Source organism: Coccidioides posadasii, chromosome 2 (assembly GCF_018416015.2).
Source record: "Coccidioides posadasii str. Silveira chromosome 2, complete sequence".
Taxonomy (NCBI): Eukaryota; Fungi; Ascomycota; class Eurotiomycetes; order Onygenales; family Onygenaceae; genus Coccidioides; species Coccidioides posadasii.
This window is the reverse complement of record NC_089408.1, coordinates 5,834,956-5,860,386: the sequence shown is the minus strand read 5'-3', so window position 1 is coordinate 5,860,386 and position 25,431 is coordinate 5,834,956. Positions and strand designations below refer to the sequence as shown.

Here is a 25,431-nt window from a genome sequence, read left to right as displayed (position 1 = left end):
CGGGGTAAGGTCTGCCCGCCGCTGACTCACCGGGTGCTAACCCTAAACCAGCCTAGTGGGCCACGCTGAAGGCTTATCAAGCGCTAACCCGAAAGCGGCCGAGTCCGCCTTGGCGCAGGACTGCACCGGTGGGTCAAGGCCCGCAAATCCAGGCGCCGACGGCAGAGGCTAGACCGGCTACGGTTAGACGCTCTGGCAAGCCCAGTGGCCGATAAGATAACAGTCAGCTCCCAGTCCAATCAGCAAGCTCGAATCTGGCAGCTTTGCAGGCTCGAAATTTGTCCCAAAAAAATCGCGCTTTTCTTTGCTGCGCATCCAGCTGCTGCTGTAATTTTTGACTGAGTCCCATGCTGTGCGGCGTGTAATTTTTGGTATCCCTCGTCTTCGCTGCAGTATCTGCCTCGTGGGATGGAGGGGCGAAGATGCGCCTTGGATGGGAAGAGACAGACCGGGTCATGAGAAAATCGATTGGCGATGCATGACGTTGTCAACAGGTCCGACCCCCAGCTTCGAGTGACGTAGAGCGGCCAATGGCGACCAGCCAGGCATTGCCGTGCCATTCCTCGTGCTCAACGATTTGCTCGCAAATTACCGTCTGGAACAGTAATTAAGAAGCAAGGGAGAAAGAAAAGACAAAAAAAAAAAAGAAAAATTAAAGGGTGGGAGCCATTTTTTGGGGGGGTTTCATGTTACAGGAGATTGCGTTGCAGCGACCGGAATCTGATAAAGCGTTGTCTCTCCAAGTCCCAAAAAATACGCCAAGTTAACCAACGCATCCCTCCTTCTCCCAACAAAACAATACCATTGATTGATCATTTCACTACCGCCTGGCTAACCAACTAGACCTCACTTTTCTTCTTTGGCTCTGCCATCAACACAGTCTCCCAAACAACACTAGTGAGCTGTCAGATTCGAGGAGAGTCCCGTAAGAACACATTGTTACCTTCTGAATTAAATAAAAGCTTATTTAGCTGCTGCTTCTTCTCGGTCTCCTTTCACCATGTCGCGCAACGACCGCAACACCTCATCATACATGGCGAGTTCCTTGAGCCACCTGTCCAACAGGATGAAGCTGGAATGGACTTCCAAGCTCAGCACCGAGTACCAGCCAGCAAAAAACTATCGCAGGACCTCCATAATCTGCACCATCGGTGAGTTGAAGCTTCCTCTTTACACATGTAGCTGCTGGGCGTTTTTGAGCTTTCTATGCCCAACTCAGGTTCACTGGAGCTATGTGCTGCAATCTACTCGGACTGCTCTACAGACAAATGCCGGCTGAAGTCTCCTCACTGATGTCCTGTTCTTCTTCCCCCTAGGTCCCAAGACAAACTCCGTTGAAACCATCAACGTCCTGCGCAAAGGTTTGGCAGCAAATACCAATACAAATCAATACTTCGGTCCTAACTTCTTTTTTCTTTTAATCCCCCCCTTCTAGCCGGGCTCAATGTTGTGCGCATGAACTTTTCTCATGGAACTCACGAGGTGTGCTCAGTCCTCCCAAGAATATGTTTGACTCATACGGCTTGGTATTTCCCGAAGCTAACCTATCGATTTCTCCTTACAGTACCACCAATCGGTCATTGACAACGCAAAAGAAGCTGAGAGAATCCAACCAGGCCGCCCACTCGCTATTGCACTCGATACTGTAAGAAGCCTTTCCGCGACAATCACGATCTTTGTTTTTGCAGCAAGAACAGCAAAATGACAGACCTTGTTTCTACAGAAAGGACCTGAAATCCGCACCGGACTTACTCCAGATAATAAAGATATTCCAATCTCTGCTGGGACAGAGTTGAACATCACCACACATGATGACTTCGCAGCCAAGAGCGACAACAAGAACTTGTTAGCCACCCTCGACGAGCGTCCTCGATTTAGTATTTTCTTCCCGGCTAACACCGTCGTAGATACGTGGACTACAAAAATATCACTAAGGTAATTGAAAAGGGCAAGCTTATCTTCGTCGACGATGGAGTTCTCTCGTTTGAAGTCCTGGGTATTGTGGACGATCAGACACTCCGCGTTAAGTGTCTCAACAATGGAACTATCTCTTCCAAGAAGGGAGTCAACCTTCCCGGCACTGATGTCGACCTCCCGGCTCTTTCTGAGAAGGATATCGATGATATTAAATTCGGTGTTAAAAATAGGGTCGACATGATCTTTGCTTCATTTATCCGTCGTGGCGATGATATCAAGCGTATTCGAGAGGTCTTGGGAGACGAGGGCCATGAAATCCAGATTATAGCAAAGATAGAGAACCAACAAGGTGTCAATAACTTTGACGAGATCTTGGATCAGGCTGACGGCGTTATGGTCGCGCGAGGAGATTTGGGTATTGAGATTCCGGCACCAAAGGTGTTCATTGCTCAAAAGATGATGATAGCCAAGTGCAACATCAAGGGAAAGCCCGTGATCTGCGCGACGCAGATGCTGGAGTCCATGACGTACAATCCTCGTCCAACACGCGCCGAAGTATCCGACGTCGCCAATGCAGTTCTTGATGGTGCTGACTGTGTGATGTTGTCTGGTGAAACCGCCAAGGGCAACTATCCCAAGGAAGCAGTTGCTATGATGCACGAAACATGCCTGCAAGCCGAAGTTGCTATCCCCTACTTCAGCGTCTTCGATGAGTTGCGGAACCTCTGCCCCAGGCCAGCAGATACAGTTGAGTCCATCGCTATGGCTGCCGTGTCCGCTAGCCTCGAGCTCAATGCGGGCGCCATCCTTGTTCTGACCACAAGGTGAGTTTCTCACTTCTTGACCTTACTTCCGAATTGAAGGCAGAACCGGAGCGAAATGTGCACTAACACCACTCTTTCTTTTTTTTTTTTAAAAAATATATAGCGGCCTCACTGCACGTCTCCTCTCAAAATATCGACCGGTCTGCCCAATTATCATGGTCACCCGTAATGAAGCTGCGGCTCGGGTGAGTTTCCCACCTCGAGAATCACCTATCCGGACACACAGTTGCTGATAATTCTAACAGTACTCCCACCTTTATCGTGGCGTGTACCCGTTCTTCTTCCCAGAGAAGAAGCCCGATTTTAACATCAGGATCTGGCAGGAGGATGTCGACCGCCGTCTCAAGTGGGGCATTGCCCAGGCCCTCACACTGGAAGTCATCTCTAAGGGCGACTCCGTGGTCTGCGTCCAGGGATGGCGTGGAGGCCAAGGACATACCAACACCATCCGTGTCGTTCCAGCTGAACCCAACCTTGGTCTCGCCGAGTAAGCGAGCAATTGCTCCATCCTCGCCTTCATGTTGCATCCCCTCGCATCTGAGAAAGGTGCTGTCACTTTTCCTGGTTATAGAGAGCGGGGTCATTTTGGGACGGAATTTTTTTATGGTTCGAATGTTGTTTAACAAAAAGATCTTGGTTTCCCTTCGCTTTGGCGGCCTGGATTTATTTTTTCCACTGTTCGAGATCTCATGAGTCAAGCTTTTGTCAGGTTGCGAATGTTTGGCGTCGAAAGAAGAAAAAGTTCTCGGTAGTAACGAGTGATGATACACCTCAATTTGAATCTATTCTTGGGCACTTTCCTTCTCCCTCTTAAATCCCATGTGTATGTTGGTATCGACCTCGTTTCTTTCCCCGCCCCGCGAGCGCCATCTCCGTTCCGCCCACTTCACGCGTACGACGCTCCGATTGGCCCGCTCCTCGGATTCCGCGTCGCTCGGCGGAAGGAAACCAGGAGCTGGAACCCCCTTGTTTATCTCTAACTAGATCTGGTATGGCGTGCAACAGAGGTGGACCCATACCCTGACCAATCAGAACGACAGGATCGGGATGCGGCGAAATCGCGTCGAAAGTCGAATCGCGGGCAGTTGATGGAAGTCGCGACGGAGGAGAGACGTTGTTGCCTTGTTGGGCAGTTTGACGCGAAGGGCCTCATCGCGCGATGATTTTGACTCTTCGTGGGATTGAAATTGTGGTTTGGAAGCGTGTGTTTTGCATGGCAGCCTAAAGGTTCGCTGGGCCGAGGACGCGTTTGGTAGCACAGGGCCACTCGAGATTTGACTTCGGACGTTTCCGAGGTTGGCTCCTTTTGTGTAAGAGTATTTATTTATTTATTTTTTTCCTCGAGCGTCGCGTCAGACAGACAGTCGCCAACCGTCGTTGCAACCGTTGCTCGAGCGGACTTGTTTCAAAACCGTTGGTGGTCTTCTGCAGGTCTGCAGGGTCGGTTTGTGTCTGTGTTTTGTGTGGACTCCAGAGGGCGGTCTGGGAAGGAGTCCGAGCTTCAGATTCCAGACGCGTGTTGGGAAGTGTTATTGCTGGGCGAATTCAACCCCCTTTGTGTTTGTTCGAAGGTATGTTGAAACCTGTGATTAGCACCAGATAATGGTTTTATGTTTACAAACGTACCACCTTTCCCCGACGCACTTCAACTCCTTTATTCCCATTGAACTCCTGCAAAATATTTCCTCCTGCTCAGAATGATAGACTTACCCTCTCTTGGAAGTTCGCTAACACCTCCCGGCCAAGACTGGACAGCGTCCCGGCTTGGGTCCCTGAATACCTACCAATTACTGCTCTCTAAACTTGAGCATAGGCTTAACTGCACAATGAAAAATACATCGGACGCAGACCATGCACCCCAAACTCCAGGGTCTCGCACATCGAAAAGGACGAAGAGGTTGGAAGCTGTGCCGGGAACTGCAACCCTGTCTAGCGGACTAACACCACATATCTCGCGGACTCGACTTATCGCATCCAGTCCTACCATATCGACCGGTGCAGAGGCCACAAGACATGACGTTCCCAGGGGCAAACACCGCCGTCATACAACCCCTTATCCACAGGCAAGCAGCAGGAAGCGAAAGTTGGGCGAGCCATCATCATCCTCCCCAACACAGGACGTTCGGTCGTGGCAGTTCATACCGTTTAATGACATCATTGACCCTAGGACGAGACGGCGCATTGGCCGATCGGGGTTTAGTGAGGAGATGAATGCGATCGAGGAGAGGCGGAGACTCCAGAGAAAGCTCGAGAAGGAAAAGGATGACGAATTGAGAATGCTAAGGGATGAGTTGGATCGACTGAGAAACGAGAGAGTTGATATAAGTGATATGACTGGCGGCGGGCTGCTGGCCGCAGAAGGCACCGTTGTCCCGCTGGCTGCCTTCGAAAGTGATGATGACATGGGTTGCAATGCGGGCGCCGATGCGTTTGAGTCCGTTGGAGATTGTGTTCCTGATATTCCTTGCGTTCCGGTTTTGATAGACGCTGGTACGCAAGTGTCGTTTCACAGCTGTCGTGGGGAGGTCCAGTCATTGAAGGAGGATCTTGAGCGAAGGAAGGTGGAACGACGGAACCTTTTTCGGGAATGGCAGGGCGTGATGAAGCCCACTGACCAGAGTGGTGAACGAAACGACATAGAAACCACGCTTTCTACGCCACCTCCAGACCTAGCCGTGCAGGTCATTGCTAGTTTGCGCGACGCCACCACCCGCGCTTCTGAGGCCGCCAAAACCGTCGAAACTGTTCAGAAGGAGCTTTCTGATCATGGGTTTGATGGCATCGATGCCATGGAGGTCATCACCAACATCGGCGCCCGATTCCGTCACGCTAGAATAGAACTTGAACGAGCGGTACCCGGTGAAACACCAAACGCCAACCTGTCAAACTGGAGCGCAACCATTGATGCCTTGGTGGAACGAATAACTCGGCTCGTCGCAGACCTCAAGAAAGCACAGGCACAGATTACCGGCTACCAAGAGCGCGAGACTGCACTGCGTCGGCAGTTCGACACAGCTTTACTTCGCTTTGAGGAAGCTTCCAAAAAGAATGAAAGTCTAGAAAGGTATACCGAAACCGTTGCCGAAGATATGCTGAACGCACGAATGAAGCTTCAAAGCCTCGGGAAAGAGCTCCAGGACCATGCGATCGACAAGAATCGCCTTGCGGCGGCCTTGGAGGATTATATGGCTGATGTTAAAATGCTGGAGCGGCTAAACGCAAAATTAGAAGATGAGATCGCTGCCTCGAAGAGACAAGTCGAGGATCTAGAAATAGAAAACACCAAACTGGACGAGAAAAATGAGCTGACGAAGGCAAGGATTGCGAGTCTAGAAAAGAACTTGTCACATGAGCAGGATCTCTGCGAGGCAATGCAGAGTACTCTCGAACAATGTGACGGAGAGATATCGAATCTCAGAGAACGGATACAACAGCTCGAGACTGAGCATGAGCTTGTCGAGTCTACGCTGAGAGAAGCGAATGCAAAAGAGTCCGAGAAGCATGAGAAGGAAGTTGGGTCTCTGAATGTCCGCCTGTCATCAATATCAACCGCTCTTGATAGCGCGAGGCTCGAGAACGAGAGGCTCGAGCAGCAGAAGAGACAGCTGGAGCGGCGGCTCGCCGATTTCCAAGGCCTATTTTCCATGGAAAGTATCCAAGCAGCACAAGAGAAAGCGCGCGAGACCCTCAAGGCCTTTGAGCAATGGCAGAAAGGAATTGAGTCATTGGACGACACCTCACGCAAAGACGAGCTCACTAATGAACAAGCCCACAGCTTCTGTACGAATGGAAGCGAACCAATCACTCCGGCGGCAGAATCCCGGTTCAAGAACGTGGAGGTAGGCCGGGGAAAGAAGAGAAAAAGAAATATGGGCGGTCAGTTTCACGCCGTAAGGGAAGAAGAGGAATGGTCAGACGGAGACCCGCTGTAGATTCTGGAGGTTACCAGCAGGTCATGCAATCAGGGCTATTCAAGAGTTTGACTAGCCCGCCTACCATCAACTTTCCTTTTGTTGTCTCCCTTCCTTTTAGATATATTTTCGGAGTATGTTGACTCCGAGCCTGTAGCATGTAACTCTTGGTGTTTGGGGGGAGAGGGGCTCGTTGGAAAGCGACTGCTAACTCGAAACAATACGCATCTATTTATTCACAGGTATTCTGGTCTCTGGATTATATAAAACAGTGCTCAACACTTATGTGACGCCATATCTCGGTGACGAAATTTCTCTCAGCTCTGGTAGCTGCAAGCCAGTCTCATTAACCCCAACCCAGACCAGCTCCTCTTCAAGGAAGCGAGATAATATACTCTCTTTCCCGGGCTTTCTATTGTATCCGTCACTTGACCAGAGGCTTCCCATCCCACATGACACAGCGCATCAAAGTTTCGGATCTTTTCCCGTCGAAACTGTATTGTCTCCGAAGAGTTCGTTCACATAATACCTCTCAGATGCAATCTAACGCCGCAGTTTATACGGTTGGCTTCCGCCTTCGGTCCAGTGCTCTAACTCCCAGCGCTACCACGCTATCCCCCAAAGATTCCATTGCTGCTCATATAGAGACATTTCAACCTAGCTCTCAAAATCAAGCCACGGTATCTGGAGGAACTAGTTCCCGCTGCCCAAATCGTTCAAGTGAATCTACTGTCCAACGTTGACATCACTGCAGTGGTATAGCTTGAGCTGCTTCTCAAAACTTGTTTTATCCTGGTGTCGGGAATTTTGGCATATTAGGGTTTTAAGAGCTGGTCCCAAACCTGTTTCAGGTCATACTTTTATTTATCCTTTCGGCCATGGTTGGGGGGGAGTGACAGCAAACACTTTTGATATAGAGCTTATACTGTAGTGGGGAATTCTGGTAAGTACCATAATAAGTAGGACAAAAGGTTGTTCTGGTCCAAGATGCAACCCCCTCAAAGCTACTATCTCTGAGCTATGTAAACTGCCCATAGCCCCTACATCTTACTCATGATCTTCGCGCACCTTTGCACTTTACTACACACTCGTTCTTTATTACTAGTTTGGTTATTAGTTAGAGAATGTGAATATCTCTTGTTTATGAAGTATACTACTGTTTCTCTTTAGAGCTGTCTGTGTTAGTACAGGGCTTCGTGATACTATTACTCCTTATGAGCTTAGGCATCTATTAGGACATACCTATCTTTGCTCTCACTACTCAGTCCAGTACTATTGAAGCGGGGGTATGATAGGATGCCTTGTCAAAGTAGGCGATTTGGTTGAGAAGGTGATAATGCAAGAGAAGCAAAAAAAATCACAACATAGTAGAGATAGTGCTGAACCGAGTTGTGAGAGCAATGATAGGGATGTTCTAATAGATGTCTAAGCTCATAAGGAGTAATTGTATTAAGGAGCCCTGCACTAACACAGGCAGCTCTAGAGAGAAACAGTAGTATGCTTCATGAACAAGAGATATTCACATTCTCTAACTAATAACCAAACTAGTAATAAAGAACGAGTGTGTAGTAAAGTGCAAAGGTGCGCGTAGGTAATGAGCGAGATGTAGGGGCTATGGGCAGTTTATATAGCTCAGAGATAGTAGCTTGGGGGGGTTTTGCACCTTGGACCGGAACAACCTTCATCCTAATAAGGTACCGGAATCCCCACTACACTATCCCTACTATATTGTGATTTTTTTTACTTCTCTTGCACTATCACCTTCTCAATCAAATCACCTACCTTGATGAGGCATCCTATTGTACCCCGCTTCAATACACTCAGCGAACCTGCTTGGCACCTGACCGTGGGAAGTGGTGTTTCCGAATAGTAGCAGACGCCGGTCTATAGTCGTCAAAAGAGATTCGAATTTATCAATGGTCCGACAATGGCTCCTTGGAAGATATAGGCCAGAGACGCTACAACTCCAGGTCATTAATTTCATATTCTTGATCTGAGAATTATAGCTCTTTTTCCGGCTGCTACAGGAATGCAAGGAGTTTCTCATGCTAGACCCACTGCAGCACCTTGGTCGTTGTTCAGCAGACAAGGAAGGGTCTGTGAACTTTGGAGGATCAATGGTTGCCTTTCTCATAACGGGCCCGCGAATGGGTGTGATTCGGAAAATGTATAATGATCTGGCCGCTGGTGCAAGGCTTCCAGATGAGCTTGATGACGTTGTTCACTTCTCGAAGGAGATTTTGTCTGCGGGGGTGAAGATGCCAACCTTAAGTTTAATAAATTGGCATAGCAACTAACTTGGCAGTTGATATTTCCAGAGGCACATTTTCTCCAGGTTAATGCAGCCCCAAACAAGACAGCGTCATCCCAGTGCAGTTGATGGCTTTGGACAATAGGAATTTTACGGTTAACCATGCTTCTTAAAGCAGTACATATGTGATACTATGGCTAGTTATGTGAAGATTTAGTGATAGATGCAGCCGCAAGGCAAGGCTTCACTGTCTGATTCAAGCACGCAGATGATCACCAACACAGTTGATTGATCTAAGTTGTCCCCCTCAGTAGAGTAACTAACCAACCAGAACTCCCTGATGATCATACTGGGTGGACATCTTTCCTAATCATGTGCTTTCGACTGCGCTCTTGTCACTGTGGTTGGTGTGCCGCATCTCTGGTCTCTATCCTACCTAATCTCCAGGTTCCCAACAGGCGAGCGAACAATAGCCCAAGCGGCAGAGGTGGCATTGGCAGGACAGCCAAACAAGATTTGGTTTCTCGACAAGATCTATAAAAGGGAAGGATTGGCACTTTTGCAGTCAACTATTGACTTTCGGACAATTCTCGTTTTCTCGCAATCCTCTCCGTCGCGACTTGGCTACTCCTGCATGGAACCTCGCACGAAGATTTTTGACGGATAAGGTCGAGTCGTGGTTGATCTTTTTCCTCCTTCGTCGAAATTTCCAGGATTTTCCAAGATCACCGACGAATGACTAGGCTCCCTACTCCCGATATACTCTTCTTCCCTTCCCGATGCTATTGTGCAACGCTTTCTTCTTGACCACGGGGCCTCGGACTGGCCGAGTCCCATGTGCACATCGCTCTTCCTCTTCCTTCTCGAGCATGATATTGTATCTACGACTGTTGATAGCTGGAGAAGTCATAGACATCATTGATGTCTGACATGGATTGCCTGCCTTGGTTCCTCCCCCCCCTTTGGAGGGCGAGTCCTCCTCTACGGCGTGGAACGGGGCGCCTGCTTTGGACCATCGCATGACTAGATACCTAGGCTTTGCGCGGCATATTTCAGCCCGGTATGAAATAGTTGATTTCACAACCGCAGGACGGCTGGTCAGTTGGCGCATTCTTGAGCAACGCTCTTAATAGCTCCGCGTTTTGGAATACTCCGTAATATGTATGTATATATATATATATTTACCCCGTGCCGCGTCGCTGTTGGATACCTTGTTTCGTCCATCTCGACACCTAGGAAATCTTTCTTGGCCGTGAATATTTCTGGGATACGACGGCAACATGGCGTCCTCTTTCGTAAGGGCTCTCGGCCTTTCGATGATTAGTTTCCTTGGGATTTCAATGATTTTTCCGGGAGGTTCTTGCTGCTCGATTTGTGGAAAACATGAAGACATCACACGCGATGTGTGCATTATTGGAGGTGGCTCGTCAGGAACATATGCTGCAGTTCGGTTGCGGGATAAGGGGAAGTCAGTGGTGGTCATAGAGCAGGACGAGACACTCGGAGGGCACACTGATACACTCATCGATCCAAGGACGAAGAAGGCTATCAACTTTGGGGTTGCGATTTTCGATGATTTGGATATCACTAGGGAGTATTTCACACGGCTTGGGATTAAATATAAGGATACGTTTTTTGGCAACGACCCGGGCGTCAAACTCTACGCCAACTTTCAAACGGGGAAAATTGTTGACCATAAGACATCTAACATGTCGGCTGCACTTACTTCTTATGCTATGCAAGCAATGAAATACCCTGAATTGGAAAAAGGATTTATTTTTTCTGATCCAGTCCCAGAGGACTTGGTTATACCTTTCTCCAAGTTCGTGGAAAAGTACGACATTGGTGATGCACTCGAGATAATATATACTTACTGTCAAGGCTACGGCGATCTTCTCGAGCGGCTAACGGTTTACGTGCTGAAGACTTTTGACCTTGCTGTTCTCAACGATCTCAAAAACGGCTTCTTAAACCCGGCCAGCGGGAACAACAACGAAATCTATGACAAGGCGATGGAGATCATCGGATCCGACGTCCTGTTTAAAAGCCGAGTGGAAGATGCAGAGCGTCGCAAAGACGGCGTCAAGCTTACCGTGAAGACACCATCCGGGCGAAAGACAATTCATGCAAAGAAGCTTATTATTTCCATCCCACCGACCCTCCACAACCTTAGGCCGTTTGGCTTGGATGAAAACGAGAAATCCATATTCGGACAGTTCAAGACCACAGGTTACTACACCTCCCTTGTTCGAGTGCCTGGCCTTCCTAAATTCGATAGCATGACCAATTACAATCCGGACACCCCATACAACCTGCCAAAGCTGCCGGATATTTACTGGATCACTCCCACCATCATACCGGACGTCTACGACGTTAAGTATGGCAGCCCTCGTGCGCTCCGCGAGGAGGACGTGAAAAAGGACATCATCCGGAAACTCAGACCATTCCAAGATGCTAGTGCTAAAGACGCCGAATTCGTGGCATGGTCCAGCCATACTCCCTTCGGAGCGACGGTATCGAGAAAAGCGATTGAATCGGGTTTTTACAAGAAGTTGTACTCCCTGCAAGGCAGGCATAATACCTACTGGACAGGATCTGCATTCCACGCACATAACTCCGGCTTGCTTTGGGAGTATACAAAGAATTTGGTCGATACGCTGGGGATCTAAGATTCGGCCACATAGTTTCGTTTCGGTTTGATATAACATATCCTTGTCCCACCTTTCATGATGTGTCACTTGGCCACCTATAGCTACATGCCATGTGACCGGTTGCAGATTTTGCCTGGAGATTCCGTCAAGTTTATGGTGGTAATAAGAGTTTGGAATGTATATGTAGTTTATCCCCCAGGATAATATGGATCGTCGTTGCTCAGTGGTTGTTGCTGGATTCAACCCTGCCGGTTTCACCGAATCGTGAAGATTCGGTAACATTATGGGATCCTGAGCAATCATAGAGGGAGATTTGGCACTTAGACTGATGTTTTGGAGGGAATGAGACCCGGCTAGTTATATTGAACGGTTAATATGGGGTCTTCGGGCCGAATTTCTGTTGACAGTCCCGATAAAGCGATGCGGAAATCCTGTGACCCATCGTTGCAATTTGCAACCACATCAGAGAACCAAAGATGCCTGGAATATTTACCTGATATATTATTTCTGTGCACTTGTCCTTGATTTTGCTGGGCGAGTAACTCTCAGACGCGTAGCGGAGCAATTGAATCACGCCACGTTCCGTGTGTCGGCGCTCGCTGCACACATTTTTTGTTAGGGAAGTCGAGATATCAGATCTGTTGTATGAACTTTTTAAGGACTAGTTTTATCAAAGCGAGTGTCTTTGATCCCACATGGTGGAGGAATTGTGTTTTATAGCACCGGAATTATCACAGGATGCCAATATGCCGCTCCCTGATGCAAAAGATCAGGATTGCCAGCGTTAAGCAAGGCAACCCAATAATATAACTACGGAGTGACCCTGGGTAGATTTTAGTGGCATGCTTTTTTTTTGAGGGTCACCGCTTTTATGTGATCGGTACTCAATTGATTTATGTGGGCGCTTTTGCTATATTTTGGAGCAACGCGCTTCCATCCAGACTCTTATAACATGGGAGGCGTCAAGACAGCAATCAAACAGGCATTCAACAGGGGGTTGTCATTGAACGCAAGGCTCGAAAGTTAAAGTCCAAGAGACATTATATGGACATGATCAACCACCACGGGATATTCTTTTGTGATCACAATGCAGTCACATTGAATGCAAAATGTTTGTATTTTTGCTCGTAGATGCGCGCCTTCAACCCCCTAGATCAGATATAGTTACGGAGTACTCCGTACTCCGTACTTGTGAATGTTTTTTAACTTACGCTAAGAATCGTGTTTATGCCGAATTAGGAAAATAGTGGAATGTTGAACGTTAAAATCAACGTTGCTAAATACTCCATACATCAATTAAAATGACCTGTTGACCAGTTGAACAAATTCAGGTCTGTCTTGATTCGCGTCCATAGCCCATTCTTACTTTGTTTTCAGATAAGTCAAAGACGCGGGCTTGAAAGGAAATGTCCCAGAGTCATGGCGCGCCCGCAGTCACGCTAAAACCTCGTCGCCTGCTTCGTGGCGAGATCACATATTCCGCTGCAAAAACTCAGGACGCCAATATTCTCCATGAGCTGGGCTACAGGGATCAGAAAATTCGATATTTTACTCATCTCTACCGGAATCGCAAGCTGATTGAAACAATTGTTGCGCACCACCTCGGCTTGGCTTCGGCAAATGCATGTCATCTTGTTGATGTGGAGGACTGGATAGATGGAAGCTTCAATGTTTGCATCGGAGTTGATATCGATGGCCAGGAACGAGATGGCGGAAATAAATTGATGATTCGATTTCCCTTGCCATACCGGGTTGGCGAGGACTCTTGCCCAGGAAACGCAGATGAGAAGATCCGTTGTGAAGTGGGCACATATGCATGGCTCCAAGAAAACTGTCCAGATGTGCCCATTCCGCGCCTGTACGGATTTGGACTATCTACTGGTCAGACCGTACGTGCTCCCCTGGGGTATCTGCTGAGAACATTCATTACTCACAAGTCCAGTTCACTCTTCTCGACAACCTGCCGTTTATAACCCGCGCTATTGAGTATGTGCGCCGTCGTTTGTTAAAATGGCTGGGGCATCCAGTTCCTTCTCGCTACGTTCAACATCAAAGCAAAGTGAATTCTACCCTAAGCACAGGGTATTTGTTGATTGAATATATCGATCCATCACGGGGCAAAATGCTTTCCGAAACATGGGAGGAAGGACGCCATGATGTTAACTTGAGAACAAATCTCTTCCATGGTATTTCACGCATTTTACTGGCTTCGGCACGCACACCGTTACCAAAAATCGGTTCCTTTGTTTTAGATAATAGAGGGTACTTGAGTTTAAGTAACAGACCTCTTACTGTTCAACATCAACTATTGGAAAATGAGCACATTCCAGTTGACATCCCGCGAAATGTGACTTATTCCACAGTTGACTCCTATATCAATGATATTCTTGCCTACCATGAGAGCCGCTTCCGCCACCAGCCTAATGCGCTCAGTGATCTTCAGGATGGCTTCTATCAGACATGTGCATTGATGGTTATGAGAAGTGTTTGGCCTTGTTTTTTTCGCCGTGATCTTTTTCGAGGTCCATTCTTTCTATGCCTCACCGATCTACATCAGAGCAACATTTTTGTGGATGATGATTGGAATGTCAAGTGCCTTATCGATCTCGAGTGGGCCTGCTCCCGCCCTGTGGAAATGATCCACCCTCCGTATTGGTTGGCAAACCAAACTATCGATATGGTTGACGTCGATGACTACGAGAGTCTTCGCAAAGAATTCATGGAGGCCCTTGAGGAGGAAGAAACGAAGAGCACGCCAGGATTGCAACAGTCGCCAGTCCAACTATACCCCATTTTGCAACAGGGATGGGAGAGAGGGACCTTTTGGTGCTCTCTTGCGCTTAATAGCCCAACAGCCTTGTTCAAGATCTTCTACGACTACATCCAACCGAAGTTCTCTAAGACTCATAAAGATGACGAAGCATTCTGGTTAATCACGATGCGTTACTGGGCGTTTGATGCATTTAATTTTCTTGAACGCAAATTGAAAGAGAAGGAGCAATACGATATATCTTTGCGGGAAGCATTTGAGGAATGTTCGGATGCTAAGACCAATACATCTTAGATGTTCACAGGGATACACTTCATGTTCTCCCACTTTGATTTTCACCTTCCTTCTTGTTCCCATTCCCGCCACTTACTTCTCGTTTCTCCTCTTCTTCTTTCGCCCTTCTCGCTGCGTTGGCAAGAGAAAGGATCACTTGTCTCCCCCTGTTTGCTTTTGCAGCTTCGGCCGAGGAGGAGAGCTGTTGAATGGTTTTGGCATCTGTTTTGATAGCGATCTCTGCTTCTTCGACTTTACCATCGTAACTTGAGTCAGAGTGTCAGTCACCCATTTTGTGAAAATGCGGATGGCTAATTTAGTGTCAGCATTTAGAGCAAATGAAAAAGAAAGGAGGGAAAAGGGGACAGGAAGGAAGGAGGAGAAGGAAAAAGATATGTTATTAAAGCTCTTACTGGAGCGGTTCGTTTGCTGGGAATCCTGTTAGCAGAAATGCTCCTGAAATAGCGAGCTGTACAATATTTGTATTGAAAACACAGGGTGTGAAGCTTCTCGAGGAGAGTGCAGCGGTCTATCTGGTTTTTTGTACTCCGTACTGGATGTGGTAATTAGGCATGGGTGAGGTATACGGAATGGCCCTGGGTGCGGCTATTATCTTACACTAGCACAAAGCACAGAGACAGGTAATAAAATTTTTCCGGTTGACCGCTATTTCAGAAACGGAGGTTCAATACGCTGGCGCAGGGAGGAGGTGAAGCCAGTTGTTCGGATCTCATTGGCATTCTACGTGACGGTGCTTGGGCGGATGGAACGAATTGAAAGAGGGATAGAGCGGGGTGATCTTCCAATAGCCATCTGATAAAGAACTAGTCAAATCACTGTTGAAACCAGCCACGTCTGAATGAATTCATTGCGGGGTGCAGAGCATTTCTGCCGGGGATCCGAGGTACTGTATCCCTAGGCGATGAAACCTGGCGTGGAACAAGGGAAGGGCATGAGGGCGCGTTTGGTGAGTGGGTTTAGTCGGGTAGGGGTCGTTTGGCGTCGACGGTCTAGGCTTTTGCCGCCGCCCGTCACTAATTTTGGCAACGCGCCGGGGGAGGATGACGTAGACAGGTACAAGACATGCCTGGTACTTTGCAGTTACCCCTAGATGCAGACGGATCTCAGGTCTAGAATCCTCGACCATTTCTCAATTGACCTTGTGCCACCGGAGAGCATAGCTTTGGATAGCTCTGAGAAAAGGTCTTTGAGCGCTCCTTTATTTTAAGCACTCTACCTTCTGTGGCTTGAGTGGGAGGATGCCCCAAATCATTCTCCATTGCCACAGAAAATGGCCTCGGAAGAGCCGTCAGCGCGCTACACACTAAAGGTCACCGCCGGCCCTACATACGACCCCAAAACACATCAAATAGTGCCAGTCAACGCCGACGAGACGCTGACGATTGAGACCGAGCATACCACCGCGAAGCTCTGCGTGCGAATTAGAGATTACAACGGTGCGTCTGCAAGAACCTCTCCTCCCAACTCGTTCGATAGGCTTTTATCACTCTCTCACACTAACCTCCTCTTTATGTACAGGACTCCCTCCCAACACCCCTCGCACATGCAGATACTTCTCCCACCCAGACCACCAGGACGACCAATACTCCATCGCCGTTAGCTTCATTCCCAAACGGACTATCCCTGGCTGCGCGCTTGTCTTTGGCAATGATTTTGACCGGCCCATTCGCGATCGATTACCGCCGGGGACGAACTATGCGCTCAAGATCGTCAAGTGGATGATCGATCCTGGTCTAGAGGGGGATGCGTATGCCGATAAACCGTACCTGTACGGCGCTGCACTGTCGAGCTGGAATTATTTTAGAATTTGTGAGCGCGAAGGGGTGGCGTCTAGGCCTAACTCGGCTGGTGAAAAGCCAGCATCGCCGAATGGGAGTCAGGAGAGTATCACGAGTAGCGGAGGCAATAGTAAGGGCAGCGATTGGCAGGGATCAGTAACTTCGCTGGAGCTGCATGAAGAGGTCATTGAGGAGGGTGGTGAAGGAACTGGGAAGCAGATCCGTGAGAGCCTCAATATCCCCGGCGATGCGAGTTCTCGAAAGAAATACTTTCTGGATCAGAACAATCGCCGCATGTTCGAGTTTGAGGCTGGACGGCTGTACAAGGCCGATTTTGGGAATCCCTATCTAGGATTCAGTGGTACGCAAATACTTCCCCCCAAAACAAATCAAACTCTTTTTGATACGGTGTGGAGGGGACAGTGTTGACATGGTTCGAACAGATTTCTCGCTCAGACTACCGGGTTTTAGTCTCAATGTTGCCAAATACATAGACCGGAAAAATCATTCACTGCGCTATGTGCTGAAGAATAAGAATACTGGAGATGTGTTTTTCGTGGTTATTTTTACTCTGCTGCTCAACAACGAGGACGAGAGTGAGGACCAGAGTAGTGGGGAGGAGGCGCAGCAAGAAGAACGAGAGGGATCGGAGGTAGACTAGACACGTACGACATGAGATCTGGTTGAACGATTTTAGATGATTTTGTTTTTAAAACTATCTGACAACAATGCCGAGAACCGGGAACAGTTCAAATGAGCCCCTAAGCTCTAGAATTCACACCTCTAATATACACCCGCTTTTTATCCCTTCTTTCTTTTTTTTTTTTTTTCTCCCTTTTCAGCGATTCGCACTTATCTAAAGGCGTCTGAGAACGTCCTGGAGGACTTCCTCGGTTGTAGCCTTGCCTCCGAGGTCGGGAGACAAGAATTTGCCCTCATCCAGGTTTGCGTCGACAGCAGCGTAGATCTTTGCAGCGGCCTCTTCCTCGCCCAAGAACTCAAGCATAAGACCTGCACTGCGGAGGGTAGCGATGGGGTTGGCGATTCCCTTGCCTTCGATATCGGGAGCGCTGCCGTGGCATGGTTCGCCAATAGCAAATCCATCGCCGACATTTGCGCTCGGAACCAAGCCCAAGCTGCCAACCAATGCAGCGGCTCCGTCAGAGAGGATGTCTCCGTACAGGTTGGGGGCGACGATCACGTCATAGTAAGATGGTTGGCGGAAGAGCTTGTAGACCATGGAGTCGACGATCTGCTCTTCGATCTCGACGCTGGAGAATTTCTCCGCGGCCAATGCCTTGCGGGCGGTTTCGCGGAACAATCCGTCGGTCTGACTCAAGACGTTACTCTTGTGGGTAATTGTGACCATGGGGCCTGATCGAGGGGCCGCCTGTCCCGTCTCACGAATCTTCTGGCGACGGAGGGCGATCTCTCCCGCAATTGTTGCAATGCGGGATGAAGCACGCTCAGATATTCTCTTGATTGCCTCGGCCACCTTGCCTTCAGGGGTGTCGTAGGACTTCTCGTCTTTAACGTAGAGGTCTTCGGTATTTTCACGGACGATGACAAGGTCAATTGGAGCAGGAACGTTTGCACCAGGGGTGGTCTTCACAGGCCGGACGTTGGCATAGAGATCCAGGCGCTTGCGGAGGGCAACAATGGGCGAGGAATATCCAGCAACCTTGGTAGTCGGGGAGCTAAATCAGAAATAATTGCACTGGTAAGTATCTTTTTTCTTTTTTTTTTTTCCTTCCCCCGTGTGCTTATATCAAATTGCAAAAAAATTTTCGGTGACTATTTACCTAACGGCACCAAAGAGGGCGCCATCACATTCCTTCTTCAAGGTGTCCACGGTCTTGTCTGGTAGGGCGGTTTTCGTCCGTTTGAAAGTCTCGAAGCCGGCATCCAAGTCGACAAAGGAGAATTTTAGCCCTAGAGAAGCCGGAAGCGCTTCGAGGATTCGACGGCCGGCCTAGATATAGCGTCGTTATTACTCAATCGGTCGATTTGCCAGTCCTCTGGAGCTCCAGAGAGCAGTTTGTGGTAGCATACCGGAATGACCTCTCTACCAATGCCATCGCCGGGGATGAGGCCTGCGATATTGCATGCACGTTAGCGGGTACCCGCTCGAGACAATAAGAAGAGCAATTTACCTATTCTGAGGGTTCTTGAGGCTGCCATGACTGCCGGTGCGTGCTGCAAGAGCAAGAAATAATGACTGTTTTCCTGCAGGCTCAGCGGAGTGCGATGTCGGCGAAAATGGCCGGAAGAGAGGCCGGGGCCCCGGGTTATCGTTGTTCCGCAAGCAAGGTCTCCCGGTCGCGGTTTGTTTCTCTTTTTCCTTTTCCGCTCTCAAAAAAAAGCTGCTTTTGCTTGCACTCGACAGTGTGTGTACGTATACAGCGGAAATGGGTGCTCTTTCGGATCACATTGCGATCTAGGGCTGTGCAAACTGCGCTGATGTACAGGATGGACGGCTGTGTCCAGCTACGTCCGTGTTGCAGATGTTATTCTTAGAACAATGGACACAAGTAAGGCTGAAGAGGGCATGTCATCTGTAGTTAGTCGTGTGTGTGAGAGAGTGTGTATAAGGCTCCCATTTGAAGCTGATAAACCAGCCCGATGGCCATCTTTCCGACGAGAACAGGGTCATCCTCTGCTCTCTGAGAGAGGCAAGCCATGCCATGCCATCCCATGCCCCGATGGGACGTCACAGGCCACGGTGGATGTTTCGAAGCCCCTTTTCCAGGGCCTGGGCTTTTTATTAGCTAATTAACTGCAGACCCGCCAAGGTTGGTGATAACTCCGGAACCTCCCTTAAAATCATTGCCTGCTGGCCTCCGACCTCAAGAATCCCTCTCCAATCTGCCCTGATACAATCCTTGGGCTCCAGGCAATCTGTTTCTTCGTATCCTGTTACCAAGTCCATCTCTTCAGCCCACGCCGTTTGTTTGTCCCTGGGACCCGCCTGGTGTCGTCCATTGGCTGCGTCTTCCGTCCCAAATTCAGTCACACAATCACGTTACCTCCCCGACGCGCGCTGCAATCCATCCTCAGGCTCCCTGGCAACCCGCCCACCGACCACTTCGCCTTCAAACTTCTTTGCGTGTTTCATAATAATCTCCCCTTCCTCACCTCAACTCACCCTTCTCTCTCGCTCTCTCTTTTCTTAAAACGACAACCGTCAACGTCTTCTTCGCCCAGCTCTCTATGCTTACTTTGCCCTAGCACAACGTCGTACCGGAATCCAGGACGCAATGTCGGACAAACCGACGCAGACAGGTGTCCGCGGCTTGTTGGCCAAGTTCGAAAACAACATCTCGACCTCCCCTCCGTCGCGTGGCCGCTCCCCAATTGGCGCAGATGGCTCAGGAACTGTTCGTCCGCTCTCCAAAGTTCGCGCAAGCTTCATCCCCGTCGAACGCAACGGTGGCTCCGGATCTCCCTTGGGATGGCTGAGAAGTACCGATTCCGGTGTCTCCCCGGTCAACACAAAGCCCATGCACGAGTTTGGAGGCCCAATCGAAAGATCTACCCCTCTGTCGCCCACGGGCTCGATACATAGAGCTTTTCCTGCCAAATCGAACCCCCCGACTCCGATGACCGAAAAGAGGGAATCAACTGGCGGTGCGAATACCACAACACGCGATGTTCCGGGCGAAGTGATACAGGGTCTGGGAGCTATCCTGAAGGGTTCAGCGTTCGAAGATTCGAAACTACAGCTGCAGAAGAACGGATCACCCCCGCGGGGATTGAGTTCAGCTGTTCCTGAACCAAACAAGACCGTGGTGCCAGAACCCAAAACACACAGTCCACCAAAGGAGACATTACAGCCTACCAAACCGAATGCGCCGGATACCAAGACAACGTCTTCTCGTCCCGCGAATATAGTGATCCCAAAGGAACCAAACCGCAAGGTTTCTAAAAGCACGCTCCCCAAGGGCCCAAAAACGCCACCTGCCCCCCGAACTCCGAAACTCCCGGCTACTCCTGACTCGCATATTAACAAAACAAATGCCGTCAACAGCCCTGCCGTTGCGAGGGAAGTAAACAAAACTCACTCGCGTGTCAATACCCCAAGAAGATCTGGTCGCTCGTCTTCGAGCCCAGTGACCCAAGACAAACGTGCCTTGTCCACAAGGGAAATTGTTTCCAGGCCTGGCTCGAAGCAAGCGTCTCCAAACCATCCAAAGATCCGACCAAAGTCTCCAACACGTCCAGTCCGTCTCCCCAGCTCAATGACCGCGCCAACTGCATCATCGGCGGCCAAAACCAACAGTACATCTTCACGCCCTCCCAGCCGCAATGGCGTCAACGCGAACAAGCTTACGCGAAAGGTCTCCTCACTACGCATGGATCGATCCACAGCTGCCCCGAAAACAAGTGTTCCTTCGACGACGGTGCGAAAACAGGTTTCTCATGCTTCGCTCGCGCCACCACCAAACTTGGGACTCGACAGGCCAAAGTCTCGCACAAGCAATGTCAGTGCACGGGCACCCGATGAATCCTTCTTGGCAAGGATGATGCGGCCAACCGCTAGTTCAGCAAACAAAGTGCACGATAAGATCGACGTAAAGAGTCCTCCAAGGCCATCCCGGACAACGCAAACTGGGCGAAAGGTATCGGATCAAAATCACACCAGCTCAAGAAAGCCGCCAAAGGCGAAATCCCCCGAGGCCGAGCGCCACGAAGTGAAATCTCCCGTAGCAACCTCTCCTGAAGCGAAATTACATGCGCAAACTGCTGCTAAAGAAGGACTTACTGGCGAGGACGTTACCTCGCAACAGCCTCAGGAGCCAGAGAGCAATGTTGAAATCACCGAGCCCCCGGTTCCTTATGAACCTGAAGTGTCCGTGGTAGAAGAAACTCCCGCAGCCCCAGCCGCTGAAATCAAGGAACCCGAAGCTCTACAAGCTTGATCGCCCCTACATTGTCTCACAATATTAAATTGCATCGCGAATACGCCTTTTTTTTTTATATGATTTCGAAATTGGGATCAATCTCGGCTTACCAATACTACTGTTTTCTTCAATTCTGCCCCGGCATTTTCTGGTCCACATTAAACCCAATTCCAAGACAAACCAATGCCGACAACTTCTCCATATGTATTCACCCCCTGGAACCATGTTCTATTTCACTTCTTATCTGTCTGATTCTATTTGGTTCCATATTTGGTTTTTTTTCTAAATGTCGGGATAATCCTACTGCTCTTGGTTTTTTGCTTCATATTTTTGTTCTTTTTTTGTTGTCTTTTTTTTTTTTTTTTTTTTTTTGACTTACTACCCATAAGCAGAGCGGAGATGGAGCATTACATTTGATCATAACTATACATTGTATTGAGGCTTTATTCTCCTTCTTTTTTCCTTTTTGAACAAGGAAATGTAAGAGGAACTAAACTTTAAAGAATTATATAAATATTTATAATCCAGTTTTACTTCTTGACGATTGTGCGTTTTGCATTTTCTGTGCCGTTCTATGGGACCAGCTTGATTCTGGGAAGCACGGAGCAGCATGGCGGTTCAAAGCTCTTCCAATTAACTCCTCTGTATGAAAGATGGAGTTCCATAAGCAATGAGTATCTTTTTGTTTAGCAACCAGCTCATTGCCTCGGCCTTGGAAAAAAAAAAAGGAAAGAAAAGAAAAGAAAAGAGAAAATAATAATCCCCGACTGTATGGTGCCATGGCCCGGAAGATTGGAAAAGTGATGAAACGCGGGCTCCACTCAGGATCGCCGGGGCGTAAGGGGGTCATTTTGTGGGCTCTTTTACTAGTGTCAGCAGGGCACAGAGAACTGTTCTCTGAAGGCCCCTATAGTGATCAAACACAATTGGCACAGACCCCAGGGCATTTTTGACAGGGATGGACACATCAGCATCCTCAAGTGAGCTTCGAGGGACAGAGGAATTTCTCCCCATCACCTCTCCAGTGGGGTGCAGTAAAGCAAACACATCAACGCTCTGAGAGCCACTATAAGGAGGCCAACTCATCCAGCTCCAGAATTGCCAGCACCTCACAATCTGATTTTCTTGGTATCTGAACTGTACGGCACCTTTCACTCCACAATCTCACATATCGCGCTCCCAAGAGCAAACATGTCGCGGTTTATAGTCCCAACAATGTGGAGATGAGACCTAGGAGAACCAGGAGGGGCAGTAGCGGGCTTCACAGACATACCAGTCATGAGGATAGTGCCTCTCAAGGTCAGAGTCAGCAAAGTCACCCGGCTTGATACGCCACCCATCACACAGAAAGACATTCCTAGTTGGCAGGTCTCCCCAGATAATCTCATGGTGGTACAAATATGCTGCACCCTCTGCAAACTGAACTGCCAGCTGGAGCCGGGTTTGCAGTCCAGGTGGATCTGCAGAGCTGCTCACAATGTTACCTTGTAGGCTGTCATGGGGAGCCCGCTCTAGGCGCAAAGCCTATGCTCTTAAAACCGAGTCTGGGCTGTCCAAAACATCAGTCTCAAGGCCATGGAACTGGAGGATGCGTTCATGCTTCCCCAGAATCTTATAGATGCTTGCCTCCTTTGGCAGCCTCTTGTCTGATTCTTCTGCATCCTTGCCAGGCCCAAGGGCCTCCCTGCCCTCATATCAAACCGTCCTGCCCTTTAAAACTGATGGTCTATCCTCGGCAAACCCAGTGCTGCTGTCGTTCGCAACAGCATACACAACATTGTTGGGCATTGTGACCAAGGATTTGAATTTTGCCCTCTTTAATCAATTTTCGGTGCCATATCTGTCGGCAGGAACGAGATTTGTGGTTTCTGGCGTCGGCCGTCTATTCTGGATCCGCGAGAAGCGCGTTGTCAAGACTGTCGGAGGAGACAGTTACATACATTTCCTGAGGCCGAATAGATTTGTTTGCTTTAGCGCCTGCGTTTCTCCCTTCATCCATCGGTTTGAGACTTCCTAGCAAGAGGATACCATGTTGTTGGAGACATGTTGGATTACTAATTTACACAAATTTTTGCAAGGCACTATATAAAAAGAGCAACAGTACCAGCTACACCATCATCTGAAACCGGATAACACATATGCTAATATCGCTCACAATTAACACAAGCACACGCACTAAACACAGAAAATAGGAAATGTCTGCGCATTAAAAATTATAGGGGACTTTCACAGCTTCTTCTCCAGCTTTTTAAGGAACCTGTTGACCCCCTTCTCAACCCGCATTGCATTTTCTGTGATTTTGCCTGGCTTCTTGTCTCCGGAAGTCAGGCTTCCTGATCCGCGACGTTGATGGTACCTATGCTCGTTTTCAGTAGGCCTATATACCTGATTATGGATGTCGTACGCGTTTCCCATGGTTTGCTGAGGTTGACCATACGAATAGTCTGAATACCCACCAATGGGAACTTGCGGCTGTTGAGGATGGGGCTGAGATTGAGGCTGGTACGCCTGATGTTGGCCGTACATGGCGGGGGGCGTTTGCGGCTGACTGTAAGCGACAGCATGCTGTTGTTGGAATTGCTGGGCTTGGCTATAGGTTTCAGCGCCGGGAGGTGGCCCAAAACTCTGCTGTCGGTAAATTCCCATGTTGGGTTCCTGGGATGGGGGTTGCTGTGCATAATTCAGCGGTGCCGCTGGTCCGGAAGCGGGTGGCCCGGTGGTTACAGACCCACTCGTCGACCCAAACGAAAGCCCGCTGCTATGGGGAGGTGGCGATTGCGGTTGAGTCAGTCCTGCGGTTGGAGGTGGTGAAGTATACATTGCCGACCCGGGGGATCCGGGCAGGTGCGTGAAATGTGTGCCTTGCTCTCGAGCTGCTGCAGCTGCCAGTCCCGTCCCGGTTGCAGCATCTGGCGGCGGAGGTGTCTTTTCGCGGTGTTTGATCGGCTCTGGCGCAGCTGGTGCAGCAGGATTGTAAGCCAAGGGCGCATAGTTTTCGGCTTTTTGATCCTGTGGTTGCTTCTCGGGCTCTTCTGACGAGCTAACATGCGCTGTTGGAGGCTGAGCAATAGTCGAGGCCGATTTAACCGGTGGGGCACCTGGAGGGGGGGGCGGCAAATTCGTCGAGCTTGTTGGGGACGTTCTCCCTGGATGATTGTTTTGATATCCTGGGTCGGATATAGCGGCCTGTTCTAACTGCTGAACAACAGTACTCATAGACGACGTCTGCTGTGACGGTTGAGTTGCAATGATATCAATTTGAGACGGGTCCAAGATCCGCCGTACTGTTGCTAGGAAAAGCCCGGCGTCGTCCGCGGTCCAGAAGTATATATCCAGTGTATGGAGCCTATGGAGGGTTCCACTGATATCGTGAGGGTGACCACTTATGAGGGACCATTCATTGGTGGCAAGTTGGCCCGGCTGTTCCCCCGATACGCTTTGCCGTTGGGCATTAACCGTCAAGGTAAACAGAGTAGGAAACTTGTCCGAATTCCGTAAGAGCGTGGCCCCCAAAGCTACAGAGTGTTGCGTGAATATACACACTATCCCTAATACCAGGCGGTCACTCTGGGAGAGAACATACAGCCAGCAAAAGCATCTTGCTCAGGAAGGCCTGGATTATTGGCTATCTCAATCCTGGCCTTGTGCTGGGTCGCATCATGGTATAAGTAGAGGTATGACCCTTTATCGAATCGATGAAGCGGGGGCCGTGGAGAGGGCGGAGAGAAATAATAGTGCACATCCGCAAATCTGCAAGACGCTTAGAAACCGGCGTACTTCAGCTGCAGCGCTGTATCACTCACACTGTCAATAAGCGTTCTTCTCCCGGGAGGGGCGGCATTCGTGAATCGGTGGTACGGTGGTACCTTCGGAGCGGGTATGTAAGTTTAAAATTAACTTGCTGTAATATCAGCTTGAGGCAACCGAGGGGCACGGGGAGCGAAGAGAGATCCAGGCGCGAGAGAGAGGATGAGGACTCCGGCTTCTGTGCATCGTGGCTGGAGGCAAGCCCCGCGCTTAAGAGGTGCACCAGCGGGCTGCTGGGGGTCTCTCGGGCGGCATCGAAGCAAGCGACGATCCGACGAATGACCGGGCCGATCGACGTTCAGCGGGCGCTTAAACGGGATGGCAGAT

General features: G+C 49.3%; 8 protein-coding genes across 8 annotated transcripts; 6 read left to right on the top strand and 2 right to left on the bottom strand.

Annotated features, from left to right (window-relative positions):
- The first annotated feature begins 626 nt into the window (after nt 1-626).
- On the top strand, nt 627-3,713 carry PYK1 (Pyruvate kinase). Its single transcript, XM_066124449.1, has 8 exons — nt 627-1,151; nt 1,317-1,361; nt 1,436-1,482; nt 1,565-1,645; nt 1,724-1,845; nt 1,908-2,741; nt 2,845-2,926; nt 2,987-3,713. Exons 1-8 carry the CDS (start codon nt 1,001-1,003, stop codon nt 3,230-3,232), a joined length of 1,608 nt encoding a protein of 535 aa, XP_065980530.1. The 5' UTR covers nt 627-1,000; the 3' UTR covers nt 3,233-3,713.
- Nucleotides 3,714-4,567: 854 nt separating this feature from the next.
- On the top strand, nt 4,568-6,673 carry D8B26_004338 (uncharacterized protein; the record flags this gene model as incomplete). Its single annotated transcript, XM_003065140.2, has 1 exon — nt 4,568-6,673. The coding sequence occupies one exon, from the start codon at nt 4,568-4,570 to the stop codon at nt 6,671-6,673; it is 2,106 nt and encodes a 701-aa protein (XP_003065186.2).
- A 3,510-nt stretch (nt 6,674-10,183) lies between these two features.
- On the top strand, nt 10,184-11,572 carry D8B26_004337 (uncharacterized protein; the record flags this gene model as incomplete). Its single annotated transcript, XM_003065139.2, has 1 exon — nt 10,184-11,572. One exon carries the CDS (start codon nt 10,184-10,186, stop codon nt 11,570-11,572), a length of 1,389 nt encoding a protein of 462 aa, XP_003065185.2.
- A 1,298-nt stretch (nt 11,573-12,870) lies between these two features.
- On the top strand, nt 12,871-15,531 carry D8B26_004336 (uncharacterized protein). The gene is made up of 2 exons (XM_003065138.2): nt 12,871-13,443; nt 13,497-15,531. The coding sequence occupies exons 1-2, from the start codon at nt 12,961-12,963 to the stop codon at nt 14,616-14,618; spliced, it is 1,605 nt and encodes a 534-aa protein (XP_003065184.2). The 5' UTR covers nt 12,871-12,960; the 3' UTR covers nt 14,619-15,531.
- Nucleotides 15,532-15,761: 230 nt separating this feature from the next.
- On the top strand, nt 15,762-17,236 carry D8B26_004335 (uncharacterized protein). Its single transcript, XM_003065137.2, has 3 exons — nt 15,762-16,054; nt 16,137-16,757; nt 16,840-17,236. The coding sequence occupies exons 1-3, from the start codon at nt 15,889-15,891 to the stop codon at nt 17,055-17,057; spliced, it is 1,005 nt and encodes a 334-aa protein (XP_003065183.2). The 5' UTR covers nt 15,762-15,888; the 3' UTR covers nt 17,058-17,236.
- On the bottom strand, nt 17,227-18,753 carry LYS12 (homoisocitrate dehydrogenase). The gene is made up of 4 exons (XM_003065136.2): nt 18,550-18,753; nt 18,449-18,489; nt 18,199-18,368; nt 17,227-18,093 (listed from the first exon to the last, which is right to left on the bottom strand). Exons 1-4 carry the CDS (start codon nt 18,575-18,577, stop codon nt 17,253-17,255), a joined length of 1,080 nt encoding a protein of 359 aa, XP_003065182.1. The 5' UTR covers nt 18,578-18,753; the 3' UTR covers nt 17,227-17,252.
- A 900-nt stretch (nt 18,754-19,653) lies between these two features.
- Nucleotides 19,654-21,315, top strand: D8B26_004333 (uncharacterized protein; the record flags this gene model as incomplete). Its single annotated transcript, XM_003065135.2, has 1 exon — nt 19,654-21,315. The coding sequence occupies one exon, from the start codon at nt 19,654-19,656 to the stop codon at nt 21,313-21,315; it is 1,662 nt and encodes a 553-aa protein (XP_003065181.1).
- Nucleotides 21,316-23,327: 2,012 nt separating this feature from the next.
- Nucleotides 23,328-25,314, bottom strand: D8B26_004332 (uncharacterized protein). Its single transcript, XM_066124448.1, has 3 exons — nt 25,101-25,314; nt 24,881-25,047; nt 23,328-24,812 (listed from the first exon to the last, which is right to left on the bottom strand). Exons 1-3 carry the CDS (start codon nt 25,136-25,138, stop codon nt 23,524-23,526), a joined length of 1,494 nt encoding a protein of 497 aa, XP_065980529.1. The 5' UTR covers nt 25,139-25,314; the 3' UTR covers nt 23,328-23,523.
- Between the last annotated feature and the right edge of the window lie 117 nt (nt 25,315-25,431).